General features: G+C 35.8%; 2 protein-coding genes across 5 annotated transcripts in view; both read right to left on the bottom strand.

Moving 5' to 3' along the window:
* Positions 1 to 27,488, bottom strand: part of LOC126378047 (irregular chiasm C-roughest protein-like) — a 416,593-nt gene that overhangs the window by 59,877 nt on the left and 329,228 nt on the right. For 3 of the 4 annotated variants that reach the window (XM_050026143.1, XM_050026142.1, XM_050026145.1), the window contains exons 2-4: positions 8,032 to 8,605; positions 3,797 to 3,947; positions 1,459 to 1,539 (exon numbers count right to left, since the gene is read on the bottom strand). In XM_050026143.1, the coding sequence (XP_049882100.1) occupies positions 1,459 to 1,539; positions 3,797 to 3,947; positions 8,032 to 8,496 (697 nt within the window). In that variant the 5' untranslated portion in view covers positions 8,497 to 8,605. The remainder of the gene's footprint in view (positions 1 to 1,458; positions 1,540 to 3,796; positions 3,948 to 8,031; positions 8,606 to 27,488) is intronic. The other variant, XM_050026146.1, reaches the window with a different exon arrangement.
* Positions 1 to 27,488, bottom strand: part of LOC126378203 (zinc finger matrin-type protein 5) — a 233,798-nt gene that overhangs the window by 52,063 nt on the left and 154,247 nt on the right. The gene's annotated exons all lie outside the window — the stretch shown is intronic.

The raw sequence follows: 27,488 nt of genomic DNA, 5'->3' as shown, positions 1-27,488 counted from the left end.
ATTTGGATCAATCACGCCACCATCATCGTCCTCCAATCCGTCCCCGCTACCATACTGGTGCAATATGTCAAACATGTCATCATCCCGCAGTGAATGCGACTCCATTCCGAAACAACACGAGACAATCCTTTACGAACACCCACACACTCCAGTTCCCCAAAACCTCCGTCGCCACTCAATGTAACAGAAATGTCACAAACATACAAAGTTCCGTTTTTCACACAAAAAACAAAAATATGCTCTGATAACAGTATAATGAAACAAATTATTCACTTACCCGTAGAATTCGGCGAAAACAAAACAATTTTACACACGTTTAATATTTTTTTATGAATTTCAAACTTTCAGCGCGGTTACACTTGTCACTTTTACTGACGTACGAAATTCAAACTCGATAAAGTGAATAAATTACGCCATCTATGATTTTTGTTTGATACTAAATGTTCGGTGTGGTCTGTTACAATACAGTAACGCTGATTTAAATGAACTTATATTATTTAGCGTACATATTAGAGGGACGGATGAGGTTTGTTACAGGAATGTCACAAGAGCCTATAAAGGGATAAGTTGACAGCTCGTTTGGACTAACAAGCAGATTTCGAACCTTAGTTTTATTTAATGGGCTCAAATATTACTGACTGTTATAATATATTTTGTAGCAATTATTTTTGTATATTGTAGCAGAAAATTTGCACCGTTTGTTGCTCGTTTGCCAGTATTTTGTTACACATATCCTTCTACATTTTTATTTATTTATTTATAGTAAAATGCAGGCTCTGCACGGCATCCACGCCGCGACGCAAATTGTTCCGAAAGTTTCTACCAATAGACACAGCGAATGCTATCTACATGGATAGACATCTTACGGCTATTGGTCTAAGCCCTCGATGTAAATCGCGCCGCGCGCGGTGCGGTTGCCGCGCCGTATATACAGGGTGTTAGTGACACCGTAACGAATACTGAGGGGGATGATTGAGTTGATATGAAGTGGAATTTCCTGTGGGAAAATTTATGACATTTTTTTTTTAATTATTTTCCGTTCCATACTTTTGCGACGGAAAATTCCACTTGATATCAACTCAGAATCATGGTCTGAATCATCCCTCAAAGTTTTCGTTACGACGTTACTACAACACACCCTGTATATATTGAAAAGCAATTTAAAAAAGGTTGCTTAGGCCGAAATATTCGTAAACCTACGTCAGCAAAAGTCGTCCTACGACAATCATGTCATAAAAAAAGACTAATTTAATTTAAAGCCTCGTATTCACTAGGCAACTCCGGACAAGTAGTTAATGGCATCTGCGGCAGATCTACAATAAGTCACGTCAAAAAAAAACAAGGCAACAATTAACGCGTAATATGTATGAGGTTCCAAGTGGTGTTGCGGGTCCAAGTCCTGTCCAAATCAGACTTGCGATATAGCGATATAACTGCATATTAAAAAGAAATACTCACCTCTAGGTCCAGAACTGACTTGGCACTGATAAAGAGCATCATCGTCCAGCGTTACTTCTCTGATGTCCAAAGAGTAGTCACCTGCAAACAAATACAACTTAGCAAGAGACATACATCACAATTTGTACGAACACATGGTCGCAATAAATCATTTCTATTCTATTCTATAATCATAGAATAAGGAATAATACTACGTATAGAAAGGCAACTCTCCGCTCCCCACCAGCTGCTGAGCTAGGTTTATTGTCCCGTCCCCCTCCCCTTCCCCACCCCTCAGTCCTACTTTAGTCTTGAATCGTTAAGGCGCGCAGTTTAATGTTTTTATTTCCTACTAGTTTAGTTTATATATTCGAATTTTGAAAATTGGACGCCGATGTAATTTTGTCCGATTCGAATATTTATAATCTCCCAATAACAAGTAAGCCGTAGTTAAGCCGTTGGTCCCGGTTACTACTTACTGGTGTAAGTACGTAGTCGTTAAATGAGTCATGTCAGGGGCCTATGGCGGCTCAGTAATAACCCTGACACTGGGTTGATGTGTTGGTAATTCACCTCACAATCCACACGATAGAAGAATAACAAGTACACGGCGTTTAAAATTACAATAACAAAACGTATCTATCTATATATTATTATATCATCATCATCATCAGCCGTATGACGCCCACTGCTGGGCATAGGCCTCCCCCAAGGATCTCCACGACGATCGGTCCTGCGCTGCCCGCATCCAGCGGCTTCCCGCGACCTTCACCAGATCGTCGGTCCACCTTGTAGCGGGCCTACCCACTGAGCTACACGTGGTCGCCATTGTATTATTATATAAGTTAGTATAAATAAATATTCATAAAACTTAAACATACCTAAATTATCTTCTAAATAAAAAACAGCCATAATTATAATACGTAATGCTTGCGATAAAATTCAATACATTTAATTATGCCTTCTGTTTTCAATCCAGACTAAACATTTTAATTAAATTAAGGTAAAGAAAGGAAAAAAAGGTTTTTCAAATGACCTTTGATCAGTAGAAGTTTCAGCTGGGTAAACAATGTTCTGCAGTCGTCCATTCATCGGCGAACCTTCAACGACAGTATCTTGTCTATGCCAAAGTAATTTTAGTTTCAACTCACTTCGTCATGAGCGCTAGTATCGATTCCACGGTCCATACAGAGTATTAGTGACACCGTAACGAATACTGAGGGGGAGTATTCAGCTTATAATTCAGTTAATATCAAGTGGAATTTTCCATCGCAAAAGTATAGAGTAGAATAAAAAAATGAAAATAATGTAGATCACGCACACAAACTAACATTGACACCTCTACACGCTCAGCAAATACACTGTAATCTGCACCAGTACAAATGTAGAATTAATCAAAATTGAGGGTCTGAAATATGGTACTTCTCGTATTCGGACCCTAACAGTGTTACTACAAAACACAAACTAAAAATAAACTATGTTTGAAATGGTATTTCGTGCCACGTAAGAAGTCGACGGATTTTAATGAAACTAATTTGACAAGTCATAATAATTCTATGCAGAATTTGCGACAGTAGCACCGCGGCCTTCGCAACTTCTTTCATATACTTACGGATTATATTTTAAACATTGTTTATCTTTTAGTCTTTGTTTTGTAGTAACACTGTTAATTTTTGTTAATTAGCGAAAATAATACACCAAAATATTACTATTTATCGGGTTTAAAACAATATTCCTCTATCCGTTTTCCTGTAGTACTGCACCAACTTTTGTATGGAAAACGGATCACCTTAAACATAAATTTTGCGACAGAAAATTTCACTTAATTCATCATGAGCTGAATCATCCCCCTCAATATTCGGTACTGTGTTACTAACACCCTGTATATCCTGGGTAGCAAGTACCTTAGTGCATTGAAGTTTAAGTCCAAGATGAAACTCGATCTACTTAAATAAGTACTATCTTGTCCTATATTATTATAACAAACTTTCAGCTAAACTATTTTTTTTCTTTTTACTTTTGATGGGTTTGCTCTTGGCCCCAGATTTGCCCGAAGACATTAACGAGGCCTAAGATGCACGAGCTCGCTCAGAAGGTAACTGTTCAGTCTGGCTTTGAAAACACCCGGGTTATATGCATCCGGAAATACCGAAGACGGCAGAGAATTCCACTCCCTAGCAGTGAGCATAATGAAGGACGATGCGAAGCGCTTTGTGCTTTTCTTTCTTTTATCGTTTTTATCGTGTGGGTTGTGAGGTGGATTACCAACCTCATCAACCCTGGTGTCAGGTATTTAAATCAGTAAGTAGTAACCGTGACCAACGGCTTAACATGCAACGTGCTTAGTGTTATTTCTTACCTTCTTCATCACTTCCGATCATCTTATACCGATCATAGCCGATCAGATGCCGATGTGTGCCGAGTCCAAAGTCATCCTTCGTCCACTGGAGCTGACCAGCCTTGTTTACCACTCGACAGGGGAGAGTCACTCTTGATCCCACTACTGCAGTCTGTGAAGAGAAAAAAACCATATTATTACTATAACAACTAGGTTTGATTTTCGGCACACGTCAAGTATCACTTTGTGAGACTGACCCTTATTTACTTCGATTATTGCAATTTGAATCAGAGTCGTGGTAGCCCAGTTAGTAGAACGCTTGATTCTCATTTTGAGGTCGCAGGTTCGAATCCAGCACAGGCCTAAATCAATGATTGTCGAATTTGTTTTCGAATTCATGTTTGGATTCTAAATTATTATCACGTGGGTTAGAAGGTCAGAGAGGCAAAAAAATCGCTTCTGTAAGTCTTTTTCGTTTTTTACTTTCTAATTCGCTTTCTTTACTTTCAAAAAGGGCCCCAAATTCTTGAGTGCCCAAGGACCCCAGCCTAGTTTAAGACGGCGCTGAAAATAGTGACCACCACCCACGATTTAAAAAGTACCCCAATGCAAAATTTTAAACTTCTAGCATTTTCAATTTATAAGATTTCTAGAATAAACAGTGAGCGGTATTTCGCTTTTATATTATAAAGATTTTATAACCTGTCAATAAGTCAAAACACCGCCCAATGTCTCCATGAACAAGGCTCAAGTCAATTAACTATTCCCAAAAATAAACACACTACTGGCGCTTCAACATAAATTCAGTGAACATGTGGGTGGTATTAACCGAAAATGAAAAGGACATTCAATGTTCTAGCTTTGCTCAAACCCACACAATCCCTAAATAAAATATTGTTGATAAGCGAAAACAGAGAGTATAGATACACGGCTACTGAGGATTAAAACTGCCTTTTTTCCCATCAGGTGTCGCAAATGTTGAATGGTCTTAAATTTTGACAGTTGAGTTCGATCTGTTTGAGTTGGTTTGAGTAAACAAACATATTGTTTTGGTTATATTTTTACACTATAACCCATTGCGCAGCGTTTAACTGTAAAATCATAGTGTTATATTTATTCCCTAAAGATCAGAAAGAAAGAAACTTCAATCAAAACTGCGTCTTTCCAAGGGATGGCTTTTCTTTTTTGTAACTCATCCTTCAGACGGGATACACTTCACGTTGCTCCACAATTTATAGCAATTATCACGAATTTTAGCTGAACATTATGGAGAGTATTCAAAATTTAGGAACACACAACAGTTCTGCCGCCTATTATATTTGAGATTCTAGTTTGTATCCTCATTCTCTTTGTTAATATTATTAGGAAATCAGTTTAAAAACTATCGATTTTTGATTCGTCAAGATTGTACGTAGTTGAGTATGCTAACCCTTCAGTTTGACAATGATATACTACTCTTTAGCGGAATGTTAATAAGCTTCATATAAAAAAAAATGCAATATTACCAAATTCTTGACAAAACCCAAATAACTCAATCTCAAAAATCATAATTCATATCCCCAAGGAAAAGTTTGCCAAAATCGAAGTAACGTCCTAAAGAATATTAATTTCGGCATACCAGTTTCCATAAATCAAAGTTCTTTGAGAAAATCCGGACGAATAACATTTACCCAATATTATTCAACTACACGTAGGGTATTTGGTTGGATATTAAAAATTCCTTCCGAAGGAATGGAAGAAGGTTTTGTGGATCTTTAAGTGAATGTAGTTTGCCGTTTGACGGTAATTTCATTATCTGCTTTGACTGGAGTAGAGGGAACAAGACAGAACCATAAGTTGTCAACAAGAAAATTTAGAACCACTCGGTATTCCTCTTAACAAAGACGTGATGAAGCAGGTTTTTAGCCCATCGCCCACATAAAAGAAAGTTATTTTTTTGGAAAAAGAACTAATGTCAATGTGTTATTTGGCGATAGTCTTATGATGGATATAAATTATGGTACTATCATTTGCAGAATAAACTAAGGGAGTTCGTCAATGACATTTTTGATCCAAGATCTAAAGAAGGCTGGAAAACACTTTGTCGTCATAAGACAAACTATAAGCCTCAAACACAAGAAGATTACGGTAAAGAATTCTTTCAATTTATTTGTGGGTATTTTTAAAACGAATACAAATCTATCAACAGGCTCAAGATCTTATAACGCACAACAAGGACCCTTATTATATTCCATTGGTTTTATTATTCATACAATGCGTAGATACCGCTCCTCTTTTTTGAATTTAAATCGCAATATTATTAGGTCATATACATAAAAGGTTTTGTTGCCAATTCAGACAGACAACAATGGCTTAAATGAAAATTGTAATTTGAACCGAAACGAATATGTAACCACAGGATTTTGTTTGGGATTCTATATAATATTAATTAACATTGTGAACATGAATAATAAAAAAGACGATCAACTGATGGCGAAAAGCGGGTTTGCATGATTTGAAAAGTGATCGTTCTCTTGTATAAACATAATATAATGGCTGAGTAATATAAAGTGCAGTCGTCCTTCAAACAACCGTAATTTTATACAATGTAAATATTAAATAAAGTACAAAATCATCATAATCTTGATTGTTCCTGGCAAATAGAAATTAGTTAGGAAGCTTCTGTTTTATTGACTCTAGTAAAAGGAGTATGAAATAAACTACTCCATCACACAGCAGTGTTTGAATAAAAGTCAGGAGAGACATTGGTGTGTAGAAACTTATAAATGTTCCTGAAATATATTAGTAAGAAGACGACAGTCGTGTCATAAATATACAAAAGATGATCGTCATATTCGTAATAGTCGGTCCTAACTACTATTTACTTAAGTAAGTACCTACTTTGAGATATGTCAAGGATTTTTTGCGGCTCAATGGTTGCCAACACAAAGGTTCTTGAAGTCAATCAACGGTCTAACAACACAGAAGAACACACGAAAGAAAAAGAATATGAAGACAGTTTTGCATAGAAACAAATGAAAAAAGCTTTAATGATAAGAGCGTGGCGAATAACACATAGCTTGTAAATAATAATCAAACAAATACGCTAAATCACACTGTAATAAATTCTAGTAAGCAAGAAAATGTACCCGTTTGGGTACGTCTTGTTTACTATGAAATATGAACGCTACAAGTATGTAAGCTTAAAGCTGATACACAAACCTTGAAGACGCAAAAGTAAATTGACACCAAGCACTTAGCCAACACGATTAGCATAGAATTACGTATTGCTGATGATAATAGAACATGAACATGAACATGATAATAAAAGTTGTAGTCATATACATTGTAATTGAATGCATTTATTTTGATATCTATTTTTTTAATGTCAATCTAGGTAATCGACGCAAACACCAAAAATTTACAAAATTTCAGTTGATTTTCGCAACTTGTAGTGGAGCAGCGTGTTGGAGTACATCCCCCCCCCCCCGTGCCTTCCTACGTGTGATGTATAATTATGATAGGCTGTTTACATTTATTATCATCTCCCGTCATTTCATCGCTAGCAGTCATCCCTCAACTTATACATTGAATATAATTTATAAGGCGGAAATTAATTTTCAATAGCAACATTTTCCGCAATTCCGGCTTATGTTTATTTAGGTGTTCTACATGTGATAACATCACAGTTTTAACATTGGCAATTTTAGTGGCGTGTTAATTTTGTAACACCAAACTACCAATCTTTCAGAAGTCAATAAACATTGGCTAATTACGTATTAATGCATATTAATGCGATATTATTTTAATATACTGAATACAATAGGAATTGATGATTGGCAAGTGTGTCAGATTGTACAGTATGATTGCTTTTCGAAGTTTTTACCCGTCACATTAAATAAAATGTTCACAGATATATCGTATGAACCGGAAATCGAAGGTTCTTACGATAATACGAAACTCCGGAAAATATGTTTGAAATAGTCGTAAGTCTAAGTCGTATGATTCTAAGAACGTCGGGCATTGGAGATTCACATAATATGTTCCTTTTATAAGGAGGGGCGATCTACTACCTATTTTTGTTTCTGTGTGCAAAAGCAACAAGCTTGCTCTTTTTGTTTGAAATTGGAAGCATCTTCGAGCATCACCCAAGATAACACTAAACCTAAATCTGCGCAATGCAACATTAAGTTCCACTTCAGTGCTACCTTACTTAATTTTGTTCAACACAATGTAACATCATACCAAAACATATTCGAAAAAATATTCGCACTCACCTGATCCTGTGGTTCCATAGCAAATCTCTGCTCTTTCGCACACACACTAATACAAAACACACACATTACCATCCATAGCTTCACTACCATGTTAAAGTTGTTCACTATCCTTAGCAAAAGAAACAGTGAATTGGCACGTCTACTCGTGACCTTCTTTTGCTTCGAAGTCGTTTTATTTCTTATATTTTTTAAGTTATTTTCTATACTGGCCACTAAAATTCCTCTGTCATTCAGTTTGACTATTTGGTCAACATCTTTGTCATCATTTTCATCTTTCATAAGTCTTTCAAAAGATTCATCTTCATTATCTGTATTTGTGTTTTTATTTTCGTTTAAAAGTTGGTTTCTTTCATGGCAAAGCTCTTTGAAAGTTTCTTCTTGTTTTCCATTAGTTTTCTTGCAGTTGAAATCTCCTTTACCAAGAAACGATGCATTTTCTTTGACTCTGAATTGGTGTTTTTCCATTTTGTTTTAAAAAAGTTCGTCTGTTGCGCCATATGTCAATTCCATAAGGAGATTAATTGCTTCGTACAACTGTACTATCTCGCGGGGGTTGCAAGAAGTTAGTGGAAATCTGGAACAAGGAAAGTTTAGATAAATAAAACAAAACACATAAATAGGATACAAACAGACACAAATTTCTTGCGGCCACACTTGGTTATAAAGGCCTTAAAGATAAATATTATGAATATTAAAAATGGCCTCCGTGGTTTAGTGGATGAGCGTTCGTTCTGGGTTCGAATCCATCAGGATTGATCTCTCTACCAAGAAACATAATCAATATGTTCCTTAAGTCGTCCTTTATAATAATGTAGGTTCTTCTACGGATTCGTTAAATAAAGCTGGATTCAAAAGATTTGTCAAACCAGAAGTGGTGGAACATTTTATTTCCAAGATTTGAGCTTTTCCATTGAAAATTTATTGTGATACTTCCCACAGCTAGTGGGAAATATTTTTCTTTGAAATACGTACTTGTATGCTTCTACTTCTCATAGAGAAATATATTTTTCATTTCATAGACACGAGTGGATGTCGTGTGTATTTGTTGCTAACGATTTACGGTTTGCAGTGTCAACGTTTACTTTGAAATTTTTATTTTTCAGTTTATAAAGTTTTTTTTTTTACTTGCCTTATTGCGTCGTGTTGCATTCATTAGTCGATTAAACATTATATTACTGCATAAAAATATAAGTTTAAGAACTAAAACTCGACTATATTAAAATCGCGCTCTAAAAAAATGAAATTATTTTTCCACAAGTCTTCCAAATAGTTAGTGACTACAAATAAATAATAATTAGTGATGATCAAGAGATCGTGTGCTAAATGTAAGAAATCCCTTACCATGGAAGCTTATTCAATAAATTGCAGAAAAAAAGCAACTATATTAATAACGAAATAACGGTCTTCATCTGTTTTAAAAGAATAATGTAAGTTTTAGAAGAATCGTGAAACACATACTATTATTTTTGAAAAAAAAAGGGTCAGAATTTATTTTTTTCTGTATCTAACACATATTAGAATTACAACGTGTGAGATAGGAAGTATTTTTTTTTTTATTATTTATTTATCATAGATACAATTTAATGCTACATTTTAAATTACGTGCTTGATTTTTGTATACCTACCTAACTAGGGACCTTCTAGGGAATGCAATAACCCGCTATTATTATATTCGTACAAAATTTTCCTGTACCCAAAGGTTGCCTGGAAGGAATTGCTGCATGAGCAATAAGGCCGCCTGTTGTGCTTTTCTGTATATGTTGTCCTTATCTATGTATTTTGTGTCCATTGTGCTGAATAAAGTATTTTATCTATCTATCTATCTTCTTTTTTTAATTAATATAAACTCGCATTTGGCCACAATCTCATCTGATAGTAAGCGACGATGTGGTCTAGGGTGGATCACGCTTACCTATCAAATACCTTACCCCACCGCTCTTATGTATGTAACCGTTATCAGAATCCTAATACAAGTACGGGCAAATACTAATACCGTTTCTACCGGTCGCTACCGTTTACAGGACGATCATTAACTGCAGACCACTCTGCAAGGAGGAAATTAATAGATAAAACGACCGACTCGATAGTACCAGTAACGTTACAAATTAACGGTGTAAATAAAATTAATTTCAGGTGAATTCATTCGTTCGCTTATCGAGTTGCGGTTGGTAAATGATTATAATACGAACATATAACCATTTACCAACCACATTGGTTTGAGATGTTTTGCTGGCGAAGAATGGACTGAAATGGTGTCAAATGAAAAAGTGCTGGAAAGAGTTGAAGAAAAGAGAACCATATTAAAGACTATAGAAAACCGGAGAGGAAATATAATTGGCCACCTGATACGATACGATTCATTTATAACAAACATTATAGAAGGAAAAATTTAAGGCAAGAGAGGAAGGGGTAGACCTAGGAGAACATTTATGAAACAAATAAAAGAGAAGGTGCAGATCGTGTCGTATCAGGAGGTGAAGGTTTTGGCGGGAAGAAGAGAGGAATGGCGATTACTCCACCGACAAAAGCGCAGCTCTTAAATAAAGAGAGAGAGAGGTACATATACTAAACTACTACTACTGACTGACTAGTGTTTGTGTTATAATTTTAAATGTTTTAATTATTCGTAATTTTAAGTGACAAATTGTATAAATTATTAAGTGATTAGAAACAATAAATTAAATTATACTAAATATGCATACCCACATAGACATGATTCATAATGCGGTGAGCAGAGCTTGAAGTACAGTCAGAAGTCTTGTATATCAATAGTCTATCGATAATATATATATACAAAACTTTTTTATATGCAGTTTCTAATAATTAAGTAGGTAATATAAGGAACTTTTAAATAGGAAGTTGTCAATAACTTCAGACCCAGAGAAAACTTAAAGAAAATAGGAAGAGTTTATAATATTTGTTATTGTTTTTAGGTTCTCTAGACTTTCAAGTAGTGGTAAAAAGGCATAGAGCTCATTTAGCTTTTATCTATGACAAAAATATAGCAATAGTGAGGGTCCCAACACCCTTAAAGTAAGACGTATCAAAAGTAGTGGTCAAAGGGGGTGAGGTAAATCTAGTTCAGCGCCCGTTACGAATTAGCGCGGGGCGAAGAGTTACCGTTTTATATTACTCTTTATTTATTCTATGCTAATAGTAATGTCTAACACAGGCTTAATCTAAGTTTTATCTAGCTGGATGTTAATCATTGTAAGTTGGTACAAGAAACTTTTTCTACTGTAGAGTTGAAATTAGTACAACCCATTACAAATCGATTAAGAGGGAAATCGAAGTTTTTATCGACTTTGCAGTTTGCATCCTACATATCGTTATGAGAAACGGAAATTCACTGTACTTAAATAGTAGTCATAAATACTACTTTCCAGTATTTATACATAACATAGTGTACCCCCTGTATAGGCAGAGGTGTTTATACACCTCTATATAAAAAGGTGTTAGTGACATCGTAACGAATACTGAGGGGGATGATTCAGGTCATGATTCTGAGTTAATATCAAGTTGAATTTTCCGTCCCAAAATTTGATTCTTACATACTTACACAGATAATACATATGTTTATAAACTCACGCCTCTAATCTCTAATGGGGTGGGCAGACTTACAAGTAATATAAGACAACTTTTAGCGTTTCGTGATACGAAGTCCTAAGATGGATAATTATGATGAACTTTATGGTGACAAGAGATCAGCCTGTCGCTCATCAACTCCTCTGTCGGATTTTACGACATTACTCGGGAAGACAAGCAGCAGAACGTTTTCTATGTTTATTACTTGCAACATTAAGCTTAAAAAGCCTAGCTTTGCCTTAACCTTTTATCTCAGGACATCCACAACCATCTTATGATCGTTTCGGCGAACGTCCGTTCTGCATTTTTGTAATTATTTTGTGAAAATTTTAAATGATATTATTGTTTTCTTTTTGTGTGTGGAGTCCATTTATAATAATAAAAAATCTATCCTATTCTCAGAATCAAAATAATTTATTTGCTTTAAATTCAAACATATGACCGTTATTGGGACTTCCTAATAAGCCTCATGTAAAAACCTGTGTCAGGAAGCCCCGCTTTTCCTTATTGCTATTACAATTTTTATAGTACTTATATCTATACATTTTTTTTTAACAATATTTTTTAACATTTTAGAGAAATACTTATGAGATATATTATATTCTAATATACATATTCAATTCTATCTATCTATCTACTCAGCCTGTATCCACCTACTGCTGGGTATATGCCTCCTCTCTTTCACGCCATCCTTTCCGGTCCTGTGCAAGTCTCATCCATTGCTTTCCGGCATACCTCACAATGTCATCCGACCACCGGGCTGGTGGTGGTATTCCATTCTAAAAAAAAATCTGTATTGGAACCCTAAACATTTCCCAACTCTATTGAAAAGCCGGGTATTACCTAAAGGGCAGTAAAATCAATAGCCCTAAATCACTACTTGTTTTAACCACCGGTTTATAGTCCAGATATTCCTGTATTTAGTTCTAGACCGAGAAATGAGCCTTAACTAGGGATCTTTAGACTATCTACGTAAGTCGTAATTGTTGAGTCTCTACCAGAGAGCAATGAATCAAGTGAGGGACTTTCCAGATCTGGCAACCCCGTTGCTATTTTTTTGACGTAAACTTATTGTAGATTTGCCGCAGATGGCATTAACTACTTGGCTTAGTTTGTTAATTGTATGGCGGTTAGCAACGGGGGTTGATGAGGTTGGTAATTCACCTCACAACCCACACGATAGAAGAAGAAGCAACGGGGGTGTATACTAAGACTTTTTATATTATTATAAGTTTGTGTAAGTACTTTTACACTGTATTATACATAAACACTTTCAAGGACAGAACGTCTAATGACGTTGCGATCCCAAGGTGTCATTATTACCTAATATGAACCATCAATGACCCATGAACTCTGTCCGTGAAAGGGTTAATACTGTATTGGTGAGGTTCGAATCCAGCACAGGTCTAAACCAATGATTATCGAATTTGTTATCGAATTCATGCTTGGATCATAAATGATTATCACGTGCTCAGCGGTGAAGGAAAACATAGTAAGGAAACCCACATTCCCGAAATGCATTTTCGGAAGTGTGTGACCTAACCTGTTTTGGGCTGGTTTTTCTCTTTGTGGGTTGGAAGGTCAGACAGGTAGTCGCTTCTGTAAAAAACTGGCCTGTCAAATCTTTAGGTTAGGTAAGCGGACCCTGTGGGATAAGTTGGTCATCTTTTGCTCGCTAATAACAATACATAAGCATTACACAACTTCAACGTGATAATTACTTACCTTTTTTCTCATTCGAATACACAATTATTCCAAAATATAATGTTATGGCACAAACATAACTCTTTAACGGTTTACGGGCATCTATACTACACAGTGAGACTCAGCGGGGGTGAGGTAAATCTAAATGGATACGAATTGGTGCGGGATGGATAGTGTCCCTTCAATTCGTAGTACCTATTATTCTTTGTTATGCTCCTGCTTTCTCGAGAAAAGCATAAAAGAAATAGGAAGCTACAAAAGCGTTTCACAAGTATTTAAAATGCATCCCCTTAAACATAATCATGGGTCGTAACAAGACTGCAGTCGCCAGTATTTTATTTTCATTTTTCTTAGTGTTTTTGTTTCAGTTATAGGTCAGTTTATCTACTTAACATGTTCACTGGGTATGAACCACATATATTCAAAACTCATACGTGTATGTCCCATATGTGGAGCATATTTTTCTATGTAAGTACATAAATTTCAATGTGTTTATCGAAAAATAACATTGCACGTGAGGGGTTGATATCTAATTTTCAGTTACACAGTGAACGTGTTAAGATTGATGCACACATAGTTGGGACTAAAATTTTGTACCGGGTGTAAATAATGTCTACTGAAGCGAACCTCTTTAAAAACCAGCCAGTACAGAGCGCGGAATTTTGTATAAAACAAAGCGAACCTCGCAACCCGGGCCCGCTTGCCTCTCTTTCGAGCCTGTGTGTAGCAACCATTAATTTAACTCCTCCAATGCTCCAAAATAGCCTTAAGTAAAAATAAATATCTTAAAAAAAATTGCTTCGGAAATAAATTAAAACGTTATTTGGTTCATAAAGCCTATTATGACTTAACAGAGTTTCTCAATAACATAAAATTAGGATGACGACAATATAGCGATGTAATTTGTATATTAATATGATTTTATTGTGATGTAATATTGAAATATTGTAAAGTAATTTATATAATGTATACCTACTCATCGAAATATTTGTTGACGTGTAATATTTATTATGAATAAAGAATTGAATTGAATTGAATTGCACCATTTGAAGCGAAAAAGGTGCAACACAAGAAATAAATACTAAGAAATTGCACCCAAGTCCGTTACAGTTTCTAACTCTTTATTTTCAGTTCCCTAGCGCCATTTTATTTTTATTTTCAGCCTGTAATTACTGCATTTTGAGCCGTCAATCCAGAATAAGTTTTATAACCAGACGATTAGGTTTAATTCTCCCTGTTTTGGTGTGAAGAAAGAAATCCAATGGAATTTGGACTTTAGGCGGTGGAGCGCGAATCAAGTTTTGCTTGCCAGTTCCTAGGAGTTGAATGAAGTGGTACTATTTGAAACTCGAAACTAGTATAATATGAGTAGTTTAGAAAATTGTAAGGGAATGAGTCTTACACGCAACATTAGCTCTTGTCCATAAACCTGTTTAATTTTTAGAGTTTGTTTTGAATATTTTAATCATTTACATGATCTAAGATCAATCATTAATAAAACAAAAAAAAAAAACAAAGGTGCAGACACCAACTTAATTTTATTTTCGTTTTGCATCGTGCGCTCGCTCTCTAACGTGCTTTGTAAACGAGAATCGAGAGACTACCAAAAGTAACACTTAAACAGTTTTTGCTTTTGGATGCAATCCAACCTATTCGCGTGCAATAATTCTATCAGTAGCTGAATTACAGATTATCTTTCTCAAATTATTTCCTGCCTTCTTTGCCTTTCGCCTTATTCTTTTTTTTTCATTTTAACTTAGAACATCTCTTGTATTTTATATACAGGGTGTATATGGGTGTTAGTGACACCGTAACAAATACTGAGGTTGATTCAGACCATGATTCTGAAATGATCATCATCATCAATTTAAGAGCCACGCTCTTGTCGATGTAGCATTAACGCTATTTTTGCATGCTTCTTTTTACATGTGAAATTTCTTCTCGGAAAATTCATGATAATTTTAGTATTTTTTATGATTTTCAGTTCCATGCTTTTGCGACGGAAAATTATATTTGATATCAACTCAGAATCACAACACCTCAAAGTTTTCGTTACGATGTCACTAGCACCCTGCATATAAAATGTAAGTGTACGCAAATTGTCGCCCATAGGCTGAATGCTGAATGTCTGGCATTATACTTAGCCGCGCAGTTCATTTTATTTATCTTAGAACATACTGCATACTTAGGTACGTATAAAGAAAGTAAGAAGCTGCAATTTCATTTTTAAATTGCGATTCTTTCACCAAGGTGACATTTTAAATTCCAAAGGATATAATCATCGGCACGACGAATGTACTTTTGTTTTGACGTGACTAAAAAAGACGTGAATAAAAAGTACGTTGAACATAACATGGTGTTAAGAATTTGATAGCCGCGCAATGTTATCACATCACTATAAAGTTTTTAGTATTTGCTGTTTATTATAGAAAATAAAATCTTAACACCATGTTTTATTTAGCAATATCTTTTAAGATTCTTTTATCGATGCATTTTCGTAGCATCCAGCAAGATGTTATATGTATACTTATATAAGAGATAGTTTCTGTAGACCAAAGTCATAGTATAAAGGAATTGTTTTACGCGTTGTCAGAATTTTCAGATTCTACTTTAGTGAATTATAAAGCAATGAAGAAAACGCTATATTGCATATAAACACATTAAAAACGATTACAAAGTAACAAAAAAGCGCAATCGGCAATCGACGGTGTTGATATGATTTTCTTCGATTTCTTTCGATTATTTTCAGTCCGGGTTTAATTGGAGAACACATTTGTTTTACATGGATTAAATCTAGCGTGTCTATTTCTAAGATTTGTTAACAAAAATAAAAAAGGCGCGCAATCGTAGGGTTTGATTTAATTTTCTTCAAGAAAATTAGAAAACTGCGATTCCGGGTAAAAACGAAGAACACTTCTGTTTTACTTGGATTAAAAACTAGCGTGTCTTCTGCGAGGTTTTGTTAACAAAAAATCACGAAAAACATAAATGTGATTTTTAAAAAGGCACTTACGGGGGGACTTTAAGGCGACAAAATAGTCATCGTAGAAGAAAAAACCCATTTTAAAGTGACAACTATGCTTGAAGCTCAGTACTATTGAAGGCTCCTAGTTTCTCACAGGGTCCGACATAACATAAATCGCTGGTGAATAGCGTCGCGCACCTGCCATTGTGGAATGCCACCTCCGCAGGTTGGGTGGTGTAAGTTATACGATTATAACGATTGACGCTATTGTAGACAAAAAAATCAATAAAAAGTATTGTGCATTTTGTGTTGTTTATTCAGTATTTTTTTATTAATGTTAATGATCGTGACATATGTCATTTGTGGGACGTGGAACGTCACTACAAAGGGGCAGCGGGAGGCGAGGAAGACTCCAGCGCCGCTATTTGGAATTGGACCGCAACAACGCACGCGCGTAACGGGCGCGTCGTCCTAACGTCAAAATGACGACTTTATACTTAATTTGTAATTTCTTTCTATTAACATTATAATATCCGAAGTTGTTACTGGCGTTTTTACTTTATGAAGAACCCCAAACCATCTGTCTCATCGGCATAAGAAGCTGCGGCAGCGACTCTTCCCTGCGGGACTGGAGCGAGAGGAGAGCGTCGGCAGAGCGGTCGAGACGGGCCTTAACAATTAATTTAGGCGCGAACCTATATTAATAAAGAAACGCGAACGCGGTCAAACGCGAGTTTGACCACAATCTCACCTGATGGTAAATGACGATGTGGTCGAAGGTGAATCATGCTTACCTAGCAAATGCGTATTCACTCTAGCCTTGAAGATTCCCAGATTAAAACGAGTTGGAAAAACAGACGACGGCAGACAGAATATATATATTATATAATATATAAAAACTAGTACCTAGTAACAAGTACCAGGTAAACAAGTACCTAGGTACTATCTAAAAACTATTTAACAAATATTACAAACTTAACAAGTAAATATAATTAATCTTAAAAGTACAAATAATTAAAATTAGACTACTAAAACTGAATTAAAAAGCTCAATTAAAGATGCTCCCTTTTATTAAAATATATATTAAACTATATATAATATATTTTTTAAATATAATATTGCAGTTTGCACTCGTAGTGAAAAACCGGAATCGAACCCTCGACTATTATATAAGTCACCCATTCTCCCAACAGGGCTACCGCGGATCGCATTGTCATATTATTAATGCATGGAATGAACACCATTCTCATATAACTTGTACCGCTACAATATCCCCCATGATTGCAGCCACGTGGACTTTTTACAATTTACTAGTTCGACTACTTTTAGCTTATGAAGGTTTTACGTAAACCTTTCTTGCTAGTTGATATACCTATGTATTCATATATATTTAATTATTTATTTATTTATTTTATTAAATCTTAATACTAAAAATACAATTATCAATGCCCTGCAAAACTGTTTAAACAGTTTGTCTGCAGGAAAGAGTCTCTACTAATAATATGAACTTATATCTAATAGTCAATTAATAACATACAATAAGTTAGCTAGGACACGAGTCTAGAAGGTGTTGTTTAAGTAATTTTTTATATTTACTTTTATTTGGTTCTAGACGGATGTTCTCAGGCAAACTATTAAGCAAATAGGGAAGTCTCTTTTTTAGAGTTCTATCGCCATAGTAATTATTAACTCTAGGGACTTCGAATTTGCCCGCGCACACCGACCTCGATTTAAAATAAAATGTTTTTATGATTTTCGATGATTAATTTATGACGTAGGTTTTATGTAAGTATGCATACAATGTACTTAATTCTATGTTTCTAAACAGTTTTGTTTAGTTTCGTTTATGTATTAAGTGGTAATCCTTGATGTCTGCCTATCTTATGTATGACTTATACGGTACCTATTTATACCCTATATAAGTACGTTATAAAAATAAAAACAGTGTATCAGGATCGAAGTAAATGGAATTACATAGTCTCTGCTTACACCGATGGGAAAGAGGCGTGAGTTTATGTATGTATGTATTCTATTTCTCTTTTGTTTTGTTTTTTGTTTTTTCCTGTTTGTGCAATAAAGTATTTGTTATGTTATGTTATGTATGTATGTTTCTACATACACACATATATAAACTCCTTATAGACACAATGCATAAAAACCCTTGTAAATCAAACAAAACTATTTGTACCACAGGCTGTAACAGCTCGCCTCCTAAGCCAAACAAAACAGAAATTAAAAAAAACGGCGGCTTACGATTGGTGCGTAGAGGCAGGTGCACACTGCGGATATGTACCGTTCACATCTCTTAGAGCAAGGTACAGGGTGTTCTTAATAACGATTCGCAGCTGTACATATTGTAACAAACAGATTAATGGCGCGTATATAAGTGTAGGCCCCTGACATTGCTCATGTGACGATTACTCCCTTACATCATCAGTATGATACGTGCTACGGAAGGCACGTTAAGATGTTGGTCCCGGTTACTTCTTACCGATATGATTAAGTAGTCGTTACATGAACCATGTCAGGGGCCTTTGGCGGCTCAATAGTAACCCTGATGCGTTGATGAGGTTGGTACTCCACCTCACAACCCACACGATAGAAGAAGATCATCAGTAAGTAGTAACCGGGACCAACGTCTTAACGTGCCTTCCGAAGCACGGATCATCTTACTTTCGGACAATCGTCTGAAACAGACGTATAAGGCCAATGATGATGATGATGTTGATGATAAGTGTAAAAGGCCCACAGAATACCAGGGTCCTGGCTCTTGCTGAGCATGCTGAGCTGGGTCCGTTTATTACGACGTCTACTAACGCCATATTAGGTACATTTTTTTTTTTTTTTTTTGTATATAGTTAAATCTCGCCCGACACCTCTTTTGTTACTAGATATTGTGTAAGTTTATATTTTATAAATATAATTATGTTATTGTATTGTAGCTGTAGCATCCTGTATTAAAACATATTTTCTTTCTTTCTTTCTTTTCTTGTAAGCAAGGAATCATCATCACATCACTAATTTAAGAGCCACGCTCTTGTCGGTGTAGCATTCTCCATGCTACTTTTTAGGGAAAAATACGGCAGTGGGTTACCTCTTTCCCTTCGCAGTACTCTGTCTAACGCGAGTGGGATGGCGCCCTGAGTAGTCTATTTCAAAGCCGGACGTTGATAATAAATTGTTAAACATGCATACATTCGTGCCACTGCTGGACACAGGCCACCTCTCAATCAACCAAAGTATAAATTGTTATTTTATAAAAAAGAAGAATTACATTATGTGACAAATAAAACAGCAACCTGTATGTAACATGTAGCGCCGTCTATCGATAATTGATAAGGTCGTCTCACTCGCACCAGTTTAATGACCTCTAGAAAAAATCATCATATGCCATTACCCAGCTAAATAAGACCCCTATGTTGATACGAGTTGTATCTAACTATAGGTCTGTTACAATTGGACTGTCATATTGAGTCGCAAGAGTTCGACTAAATTAAGTAGAGCTTTGTTTGAGAAAATGTCGCTATAAAAAGTTGTCTAGGGGATTTCAAAATTTAGTTTAAAGTTCTTTTAAGTTTGGATTAATATGGGACGTATAATATAACATAAACGACATATTAAGTTTCATTCCACTGCTGGGCACAGGCCTCTTCGCAAACAACCGGAGGGGGTATGGAGCATACTCCACCACATTGCTCCACTGCGGTTTGGATGTGCTTTTACGGCTAATAGTCGCGACTAACTGCTTAACGTGCCCTCCGAAGCACGGAATCATCTTACTTCTTTGGAGAATCAGGTGATTCAAGCGTGCAACGTCCTTAGCAAACGAAGGACAGTCTCACAAAGTGATTTCAACAATGTCTCCATCGGAAAACGAACCCGGAACATAGTGAGTCTAACGCTCTAACCACTAGACCATGGAAGCTGTTAAAAAAGACCACATACTCATAATAATGACATATGACATACTAAGAAATGTTATATGCACATATCTACCAAAGACAAGCAGCAGACACTGCGTACAATCGACTCGACGCTTCCACAGGGGCGTATATACATATACTTTTTTTCACGTTCCCGAGATATGCGTTTCAAAAGTATGTGACCTAACCTAACCTGCATTGGTCTTGTTTTCCCTTCACGGGTTAAGTCTGACAGGCAGTCAATGCTGTTTAAAACCGGACCTGTCAAATCTTCAGGTCCAGTAAGCGGAGCCTGTGCAAACCCGATAACGCCAGAGAGAAGAAAATTAATTATTCGCATTAAATGTCATACAATTTATCACCTACACCTAAAGTTGCTTTTAGCCTATTTAGCTTATAGTCTATAGCATATAACAATAACTATTCGGTAGTGGTCCTAGGTCAAAGATAAATTATGAAATTCAGATTACTAAATAAAGACAAATCTAAAACTGACGAAAACATTTTCGTTTTTTTAAATATAAATCCAATTTGTACAACAAATACAAAATAAGAATAAAAATAAAAATATACCAATCAAAACAATACCAGCCCGTTATAAATAGAATACCTTTTCGTTTTTATATTTAAGTATTTATGAATTTAAATCAACAAAAACGTAAAAGTCCGACATTTTATTATTAGGTACCTTTTTCTACGACGTCACGTTGTGCTTTTTCGTACAAACTCCATAGTAATTTCGTGTTTTGACGTTTTGTCCGGGTGAGAGCCTTCAGCGCTCCCCATTTGTCCGGCCAAGTAGTTAATGCCATCTGCGGCAAATCTACAATAATTCACGGGGGCCAAAAAAGCCACTTTTGATGAATCATAAATTATGTTCCTATTATGAATTGAATTGCAAATCGTAAAATCGCCACTTATGGATTTTTAACTAGTTGGAAATTAAGTTTTATTTCCCTTTTTAAACCATTTGACTAACGTATTTCTTAATCCGAATGCTGACAACGCGTACTATTCGGAAGACCCTGTAAGTATCTACCTATTATAGACAGGTCTAGATAAAATGGTGGATATATTCTACGTGTAATAGGATGGAGAGACAAGTTTTTCACATGATTACATCTTCGAGAGTAAATGCGGTTGAATTGCGGTTTAGCAAGTATGTACCTGATGGGAATGTCTATTCGCATGAAAAAATATAAGTTTTAGCGCGTAACCCTCATCTATCCTAAGACGAAAAAGAATGTCGATACGCTAGTTAGGTATATATTTTTTTTATTATTATTTGTATGTCATTTCCACATCTGGGGCCTACGGAGTCCCGGACTTTTGGAAGGCGTGCATGAGGCCGAAGCCAACACGTAGAGGCCTCTTAAGACAGTTTAATCTAAATGTGGTGTGACACCAACCGGCGATTATCCCTGTATGCACTATGGGAGTGCACCCAAAGACAATCCCCGGTTCGTGTAGGTCCCAGATTATGGGAACAAAGGGAACTGGGCTATTGGGTTGGGGGTTAGTGGACCGAGATACTGGAGCTATGGGGGACTATGGCGCCTGCTTGACCAATGTTGGTAAACATGGATAAAATGAGCAGTCGGTGACCAGGTTCGCTGATGAATTCACCAGGAGGCGATGGGGTCGTCACATCCCTACGCCTTATTATTATTATTAACTCAGGCAAGCACTGATAAGTGCCTGCATTCGATTATTCAGTTGTGTTTTCCTTTCTCTGTTTTATGGCAATTGTCCAATTTGTTTTTGAAGGTGTTGATGCTACAAGCGGAGACCACGTCCTTCGGCAGCCCGTTCCACGCTGCTACTACTCTGTTAGTCAGGAAGTGCTTATGGGGGTTGCTGTGTGAAATTCTTTTACAGAGTTTGAGCGTATGACCTCTTGGTGAGAAAGAGGTTGAGAGGGGATTTTGGTGTTATGATTGAACAAGTATAATGCTTCAATGTTGTCCACGTCATAGTAACTGTTTAAGATTTTGTATGTCTCTTTAAATAAAAAAAATGAGTGCGTTTAGGATAATTGAGTCCGCTTTAGCTCCGATTTCAGTTCCAGTTTTATTGTCGTAATCTCCTCATCACGCCACTATACCAGCGAAGTCCTGTTTCTTCTAGCTTTTTGGTTATAGGAGTTACTGTCTTGAACGGCTCCGTGGTCGGTTGAGCGTGGTTGAGCGTTAGGCTCACGATTCGTAGGTCCCGCCGGGATCGAATCCCGATAGGGAAATATCACAAAAATTACTTTAAGATCCTTAGTTTGGTTAGGACACTACAGGCTGATCACCTGATTGTCCGAACATAAGATGATCCGTGGTTCGGAAGGCACGTTAAGCCGTTGGTCCCGGTTACTACTTACTGATGTAAGTATGTAGTCGTTACATAAACCATATCAGGTACCTTTGGCGGCTCAGTGATAACCGTGACACCAGGGTTGATGAGGTTGGTACTCCACCTCACAACCGACAGCGAAGTCTTGTTTCTTCCAGCTTTTTGGTTATAGTTACTGTCTTGACGCTTCCTCTGAGAAACACGTTTGACACTTTGTTGAGAAGAGTTCCTACGCTAGTTATGAATATTAACATGTTGATGTACAGAAAGGTCATAACGATCGTACTTAACGTACTAAATCGGACAAAACTGCTATGCACGTGTCGTTTTAAATTTTGCAGTAACAACATACTGTCTAATAACATATACGTATATATATATATTTCTGTGTAGGCCTACACCTACGGTCATGCGTCAAGAAATACATATCAATACTTAAACTACTACATAAAGTACTATGGAAGGAAAAGAGTAGATAGATTATAAAGATGAAGAGGAAATAAAAGTAAGGAAATGTGCCTTGACTTGCCCATTAAATGACTCCAATCACGAAGTTCTCCTTATGCTTTCAGGCTTGTGTCAAAACATGGTAAAAAAACAGTTCATCAACGTGTTAAGTATAAAGGCTAGTTTGATTCGAATTCAAATGAAAGTAATTCGATCCGTACGGAAGGTAAGTTAAGGCGTTGATCCCGGTTGATACCTGATGTAAGTAGGTAGTCGTTACATGATCCACGTCAGGGGCCTTTGGTTGCTCAATAATAAACCTACGGTTGGTTAGCCACCTCACAACCCACACGATAGATACAAGATGAAAAAAATATAATACATACAAGGTGTTAGTGACATAGTAACGAATACTGAGGGTCAGAGTTAATATCAAGTAGAATTTCCCGTCACAAAAGTATGGAAAGGAAACTAATTTAAAAAGACACTAAAATTTTCATGAATTTTTTGATATAGTATAATTTTCCGTTTAAAGTCGAAAGCCAAAATGTTCTTTAAAAATCCAAAACCCATTGTTTAACTATTGTGACTGGAATATAGTATAGAATGGTACTCAATTGATAAAATGATAAACAAAAAATAGCCTTTTGAAATGAAAATTACCGTAGCTGTGTCCAAAGCGTATTAACAACGTGAAAGCAATTGAATCCTTGCAAAATTAAGTATTACGAATCAATATCAAATACATAATCGGCGTATTATGGGGAAATTATTAAATTGCCAGTATTTAATGATTGTTATCTCACTGTGAAATTTTAATAATTTCACATTCACAATAATTATTGTAGATTTGCCGCGAATAGCATTAACTACTTGGCCGGACAAATGGGGAGCACTGGGGGCTTTCACTCGGTACAGTTGAGCGCGAGCCTCGGTTGAGGGCGTCATCTGAGAAGATTATATTTGGAAGAAGTAATCGACACCAATGGGTCGATAGCGATAAGCGCTGTTTGAGGGAAATCGGCGACCATGTCGGCGGGGTCGGTATCGGGGAAATCATAAAAAAGAAAAACGTTTTCGTTAAAAAACAAAACATCTTAATTAAAGTTATAGACGCAATCCACAAGTCTGTGTACATAACTACATATTTAAAGAATGCCTGATTGTGCCGGATATTGACACGTGTTACTTATTTATTATTATTATTGATAATTATTACAATTACAATTAATGATAATTTCAATTTAATTAATTAATTATTTAAGTGGACAAATTATGTAATAATAATGATATTATGGGTGGGTGTATTAATTGTTTTGTATAATTACTATTATTGCCTGAAATAAACAAATTTTATTTTTATTTTGTATTTATTTTTTGGTGCTTGGATGGTTCTTACCGCGTTTGAGGGGGGGGGGGGGGGGGGGGGGTAGAAAACAATGAACAAAGCATCTTGTTTGTTCCTTTTTCTTCAAATCCTTACTATCCATCAATTATTAGATTTATATCGCAACAAAGTTTCCCAGAACCTCGACATGTAATAGGGGCCTTGTATTAGATTTATTGTGTATCAAAATTTGAATTCAGAACTAACTGAAGACATATTTATTTTACTTATAAGTTCTTATTTTAAATGGTTTTAAATATTAAAAAAGTAAGCACTGTATTGCTTTATTGTTTAAAAATCGAATAAGTCATTGAAGAACACGAAAATTAGCATTCGTTTGTATTCGAAAAAGTAACGATTCCATATTATTAAGAAATTAGAACGATAGATGTGTATCTATTTGTAATAATAACCCACTATCTATACAGAAAACATATTTCCAACATAATTGTGATGTTAGAGGGCGCAATCTAGAACAGATCTAGTACCAGGCCATACCGGTGTGGGAACTAGTATCTTATTATAACCAAGTATTTACTGTTTACTTCGTCGAACAAGCAAAGTAGGGTGTACCTACCTGGTTTACTTATAAATTGTATCTATGTGATATAGTATTATTATTATTAATTATTTTATTTATTTCTCTCTCTACAAATGATCACTTAATAACTAATGGGTACATTTAATGATTTGCAAGAATACCTTTGAGAGAGCTGGAGTCGAAACCCGTATTCACCAGGCGCTCCCTCTCTGAACTACTTACAGTGCTATACTAATTAATTAAGTGCATTATAGTACGTAGTATGTTACAAATGTTACATATCAACTCAAAAGAGAAATAATACATCAAAGCAAAGGATAAGAACTAAAAACAGAACAGCAAAAATTTTTGAAAATAGTAAGGAGAGTAACATTGAGTTTTTAGTAACATATCGTAGCCAATGTATTTCGCAAGATGCGAGAATGGCTGTTCAGAATGCTGTAGTTGTCCCTACACTTAAGTACGGTAGTGAATGATAGATATAGCAAAGAAGCATGAAAGTAGAATTAATGCCGTAGAAATGAAGTCGTTACGTAGCATATTATATTATATGGTGTTAAGTTGAGTGAAAGAGTGAGAAACAGTTTGAAAACAGAGATATGTGCTGTAAAAGACGATATAGTAACTAAGATTGAGAAGGGAATGTTAATTTGGATACGTAGATACAATGAAGAATAATAGTATTACGAAAGCAGTATACAAAGCGAAGGTTGGTGGTAGGGCTGGCAGAGGAAAACCTAGAAGGACGTTGACCAAATTGGAGATGTCCTTAGAAAAGGTTTAGTACGATCTACTCTGAACTGGCGTGCGTGTATGAAACGATTGATGAATGTGGAAGAAGCAAGAGAAGTGTGTCAGGACCGAAGCAAATTGCATAGTCTCTGCTTACCCCGGTGGGAAATAAGCGTGAGTTTACGTATGTAGGTTTTACGTATAATGTAGACTATTTTTGCGTGATATTTTAGCACGACGTAACAGATAGGTACATATCAAAACTAGCGGCGCTCTATGATGGCCGCTTTGAACATTTAGTTGACATTGGACAAATCCTACTTTTGACATCATTGCAAACCCTGGACACCTTATACTAAAACTTCGTTTTACACAGACACCACACATTGACGTTATTGTACACGCGCATCTGTGTGTGACGTCTGAGGCTCATACGATTGAGCCTTCAATTTTTATCCTTATACAGCTGATCATCATCATCAATTTAAGAGCCACGCTCTTGTCGGTGTAGCATTTTCCATTCCAGTCTATCAAAGGCCAATTCCTTGACTTCCCTATAAGACATGACGTTAACCTTTTCTTTAATCTGTTCCATGTAAGCTCTTCTTGGTCTTCCCCTCACTCTCTTTCCTTCAAACTTTCCGTCTATGATGTTTTTAATAAATTCACACACACACACCAGCTGACAGCTGATCATAGCAGTAAAAATCGCATGCAAATCCATTCAGTGCTTGTCGAGATTAGCCTGAACATACATTACACAAGGGACTTCATTTTATACCATATTTTGATAATAATTCATACGTTTCCCCTTTATTTAATGATGTCGTCTAGAAATAGTTTTTATATAAGACCATTCTAGGGTAACCTTTAACATGACCATTTAAAAGGTCATTTTAAAGGTGAATTTAGCCGTTGAATGATACCGATAGTTTAACGCGGAATTCTAATTATAAATATGAACGACACACGACTAAAACAAAAAGAAATATACAGGGTGTTAGTGGCACCGTAACGAAAAATAAATTTTGAACGACTACTTGATCGTACTAAAAGCGATGGTAGGTGTTTTTCTTCTGGGAAATGTTTCTATAAGATTTTGAGGTTTTGCTGCGCCGCGATGTGCTACGAACAACGCGAACAGCCGATAGACAACGTACGTAGGTACCTACCTAACTGCGCGCAATTAAATTAAATTAAAAAATATTTATTTACATGAAATCAATACAATCCTCGTGTTTGGGTCTGTTATAATAATACAATATTTTTTGTACATTGACAATGTTAACCTCTTAAGACCGAGATTTCCAGACACAATAGTTAAACAATGGGGTTTGGATTTATAAAGAACATTCGGTCTTAGGAGGTTAAATATTAGAATTTTATATTAATTGTATATTTTATTATTTAAATATTAGAATAGATAATAATTTATCATTTCTAGTTTCAATTTGGGTTCTTATGGGACAGAAAATACTTAATAAAAATTTTTATATTAATTGTATATTTTATTATTTAAATATTAGAATAGATAATAATTTATCATTTCTAGTTTCAATTTGGGTTCTTATGGGACAGAAAATACTTAATAAAAAATAAAACTAAAATTTTCATACATTTTCCGACAAGAAATTCCACTTGATGTCAACTCACTCGTTACGGTGTAACTAACACCCTGTATAGTCCTATGTGTGGTAAACATTTCTTCTTGTATCTTCTTGTACCATGTGAGAAGTACAGTCATGAGCAATATCATGTACCCACTTTAGAACCCTGTCGCACTATCATTTAATGAGACTTACGGTTTAATTTGTCAAAAAGTTATTGTGACAT

Source organism: Pectinophora gossypiella, chromosome 25 (genome assembly GCF_024362695.1).
Source record: "Pectinophora gossypiella chromosome 25, ilPecGoss1.1, whole genome shotgun sequence".
Classification (NCBI taxonomy): domain Eukaryota; kingdom Metazoa; phylum Arthropoda; class Insecta; order Lepidoptera; family Gelechiidae; genus Pectinophora; species Pectinophora gossypiella.
Note: the sequence above shows the minus strand (reverse complement) of the source record. Positions and strands in the feature narration are given on the sequence as shown.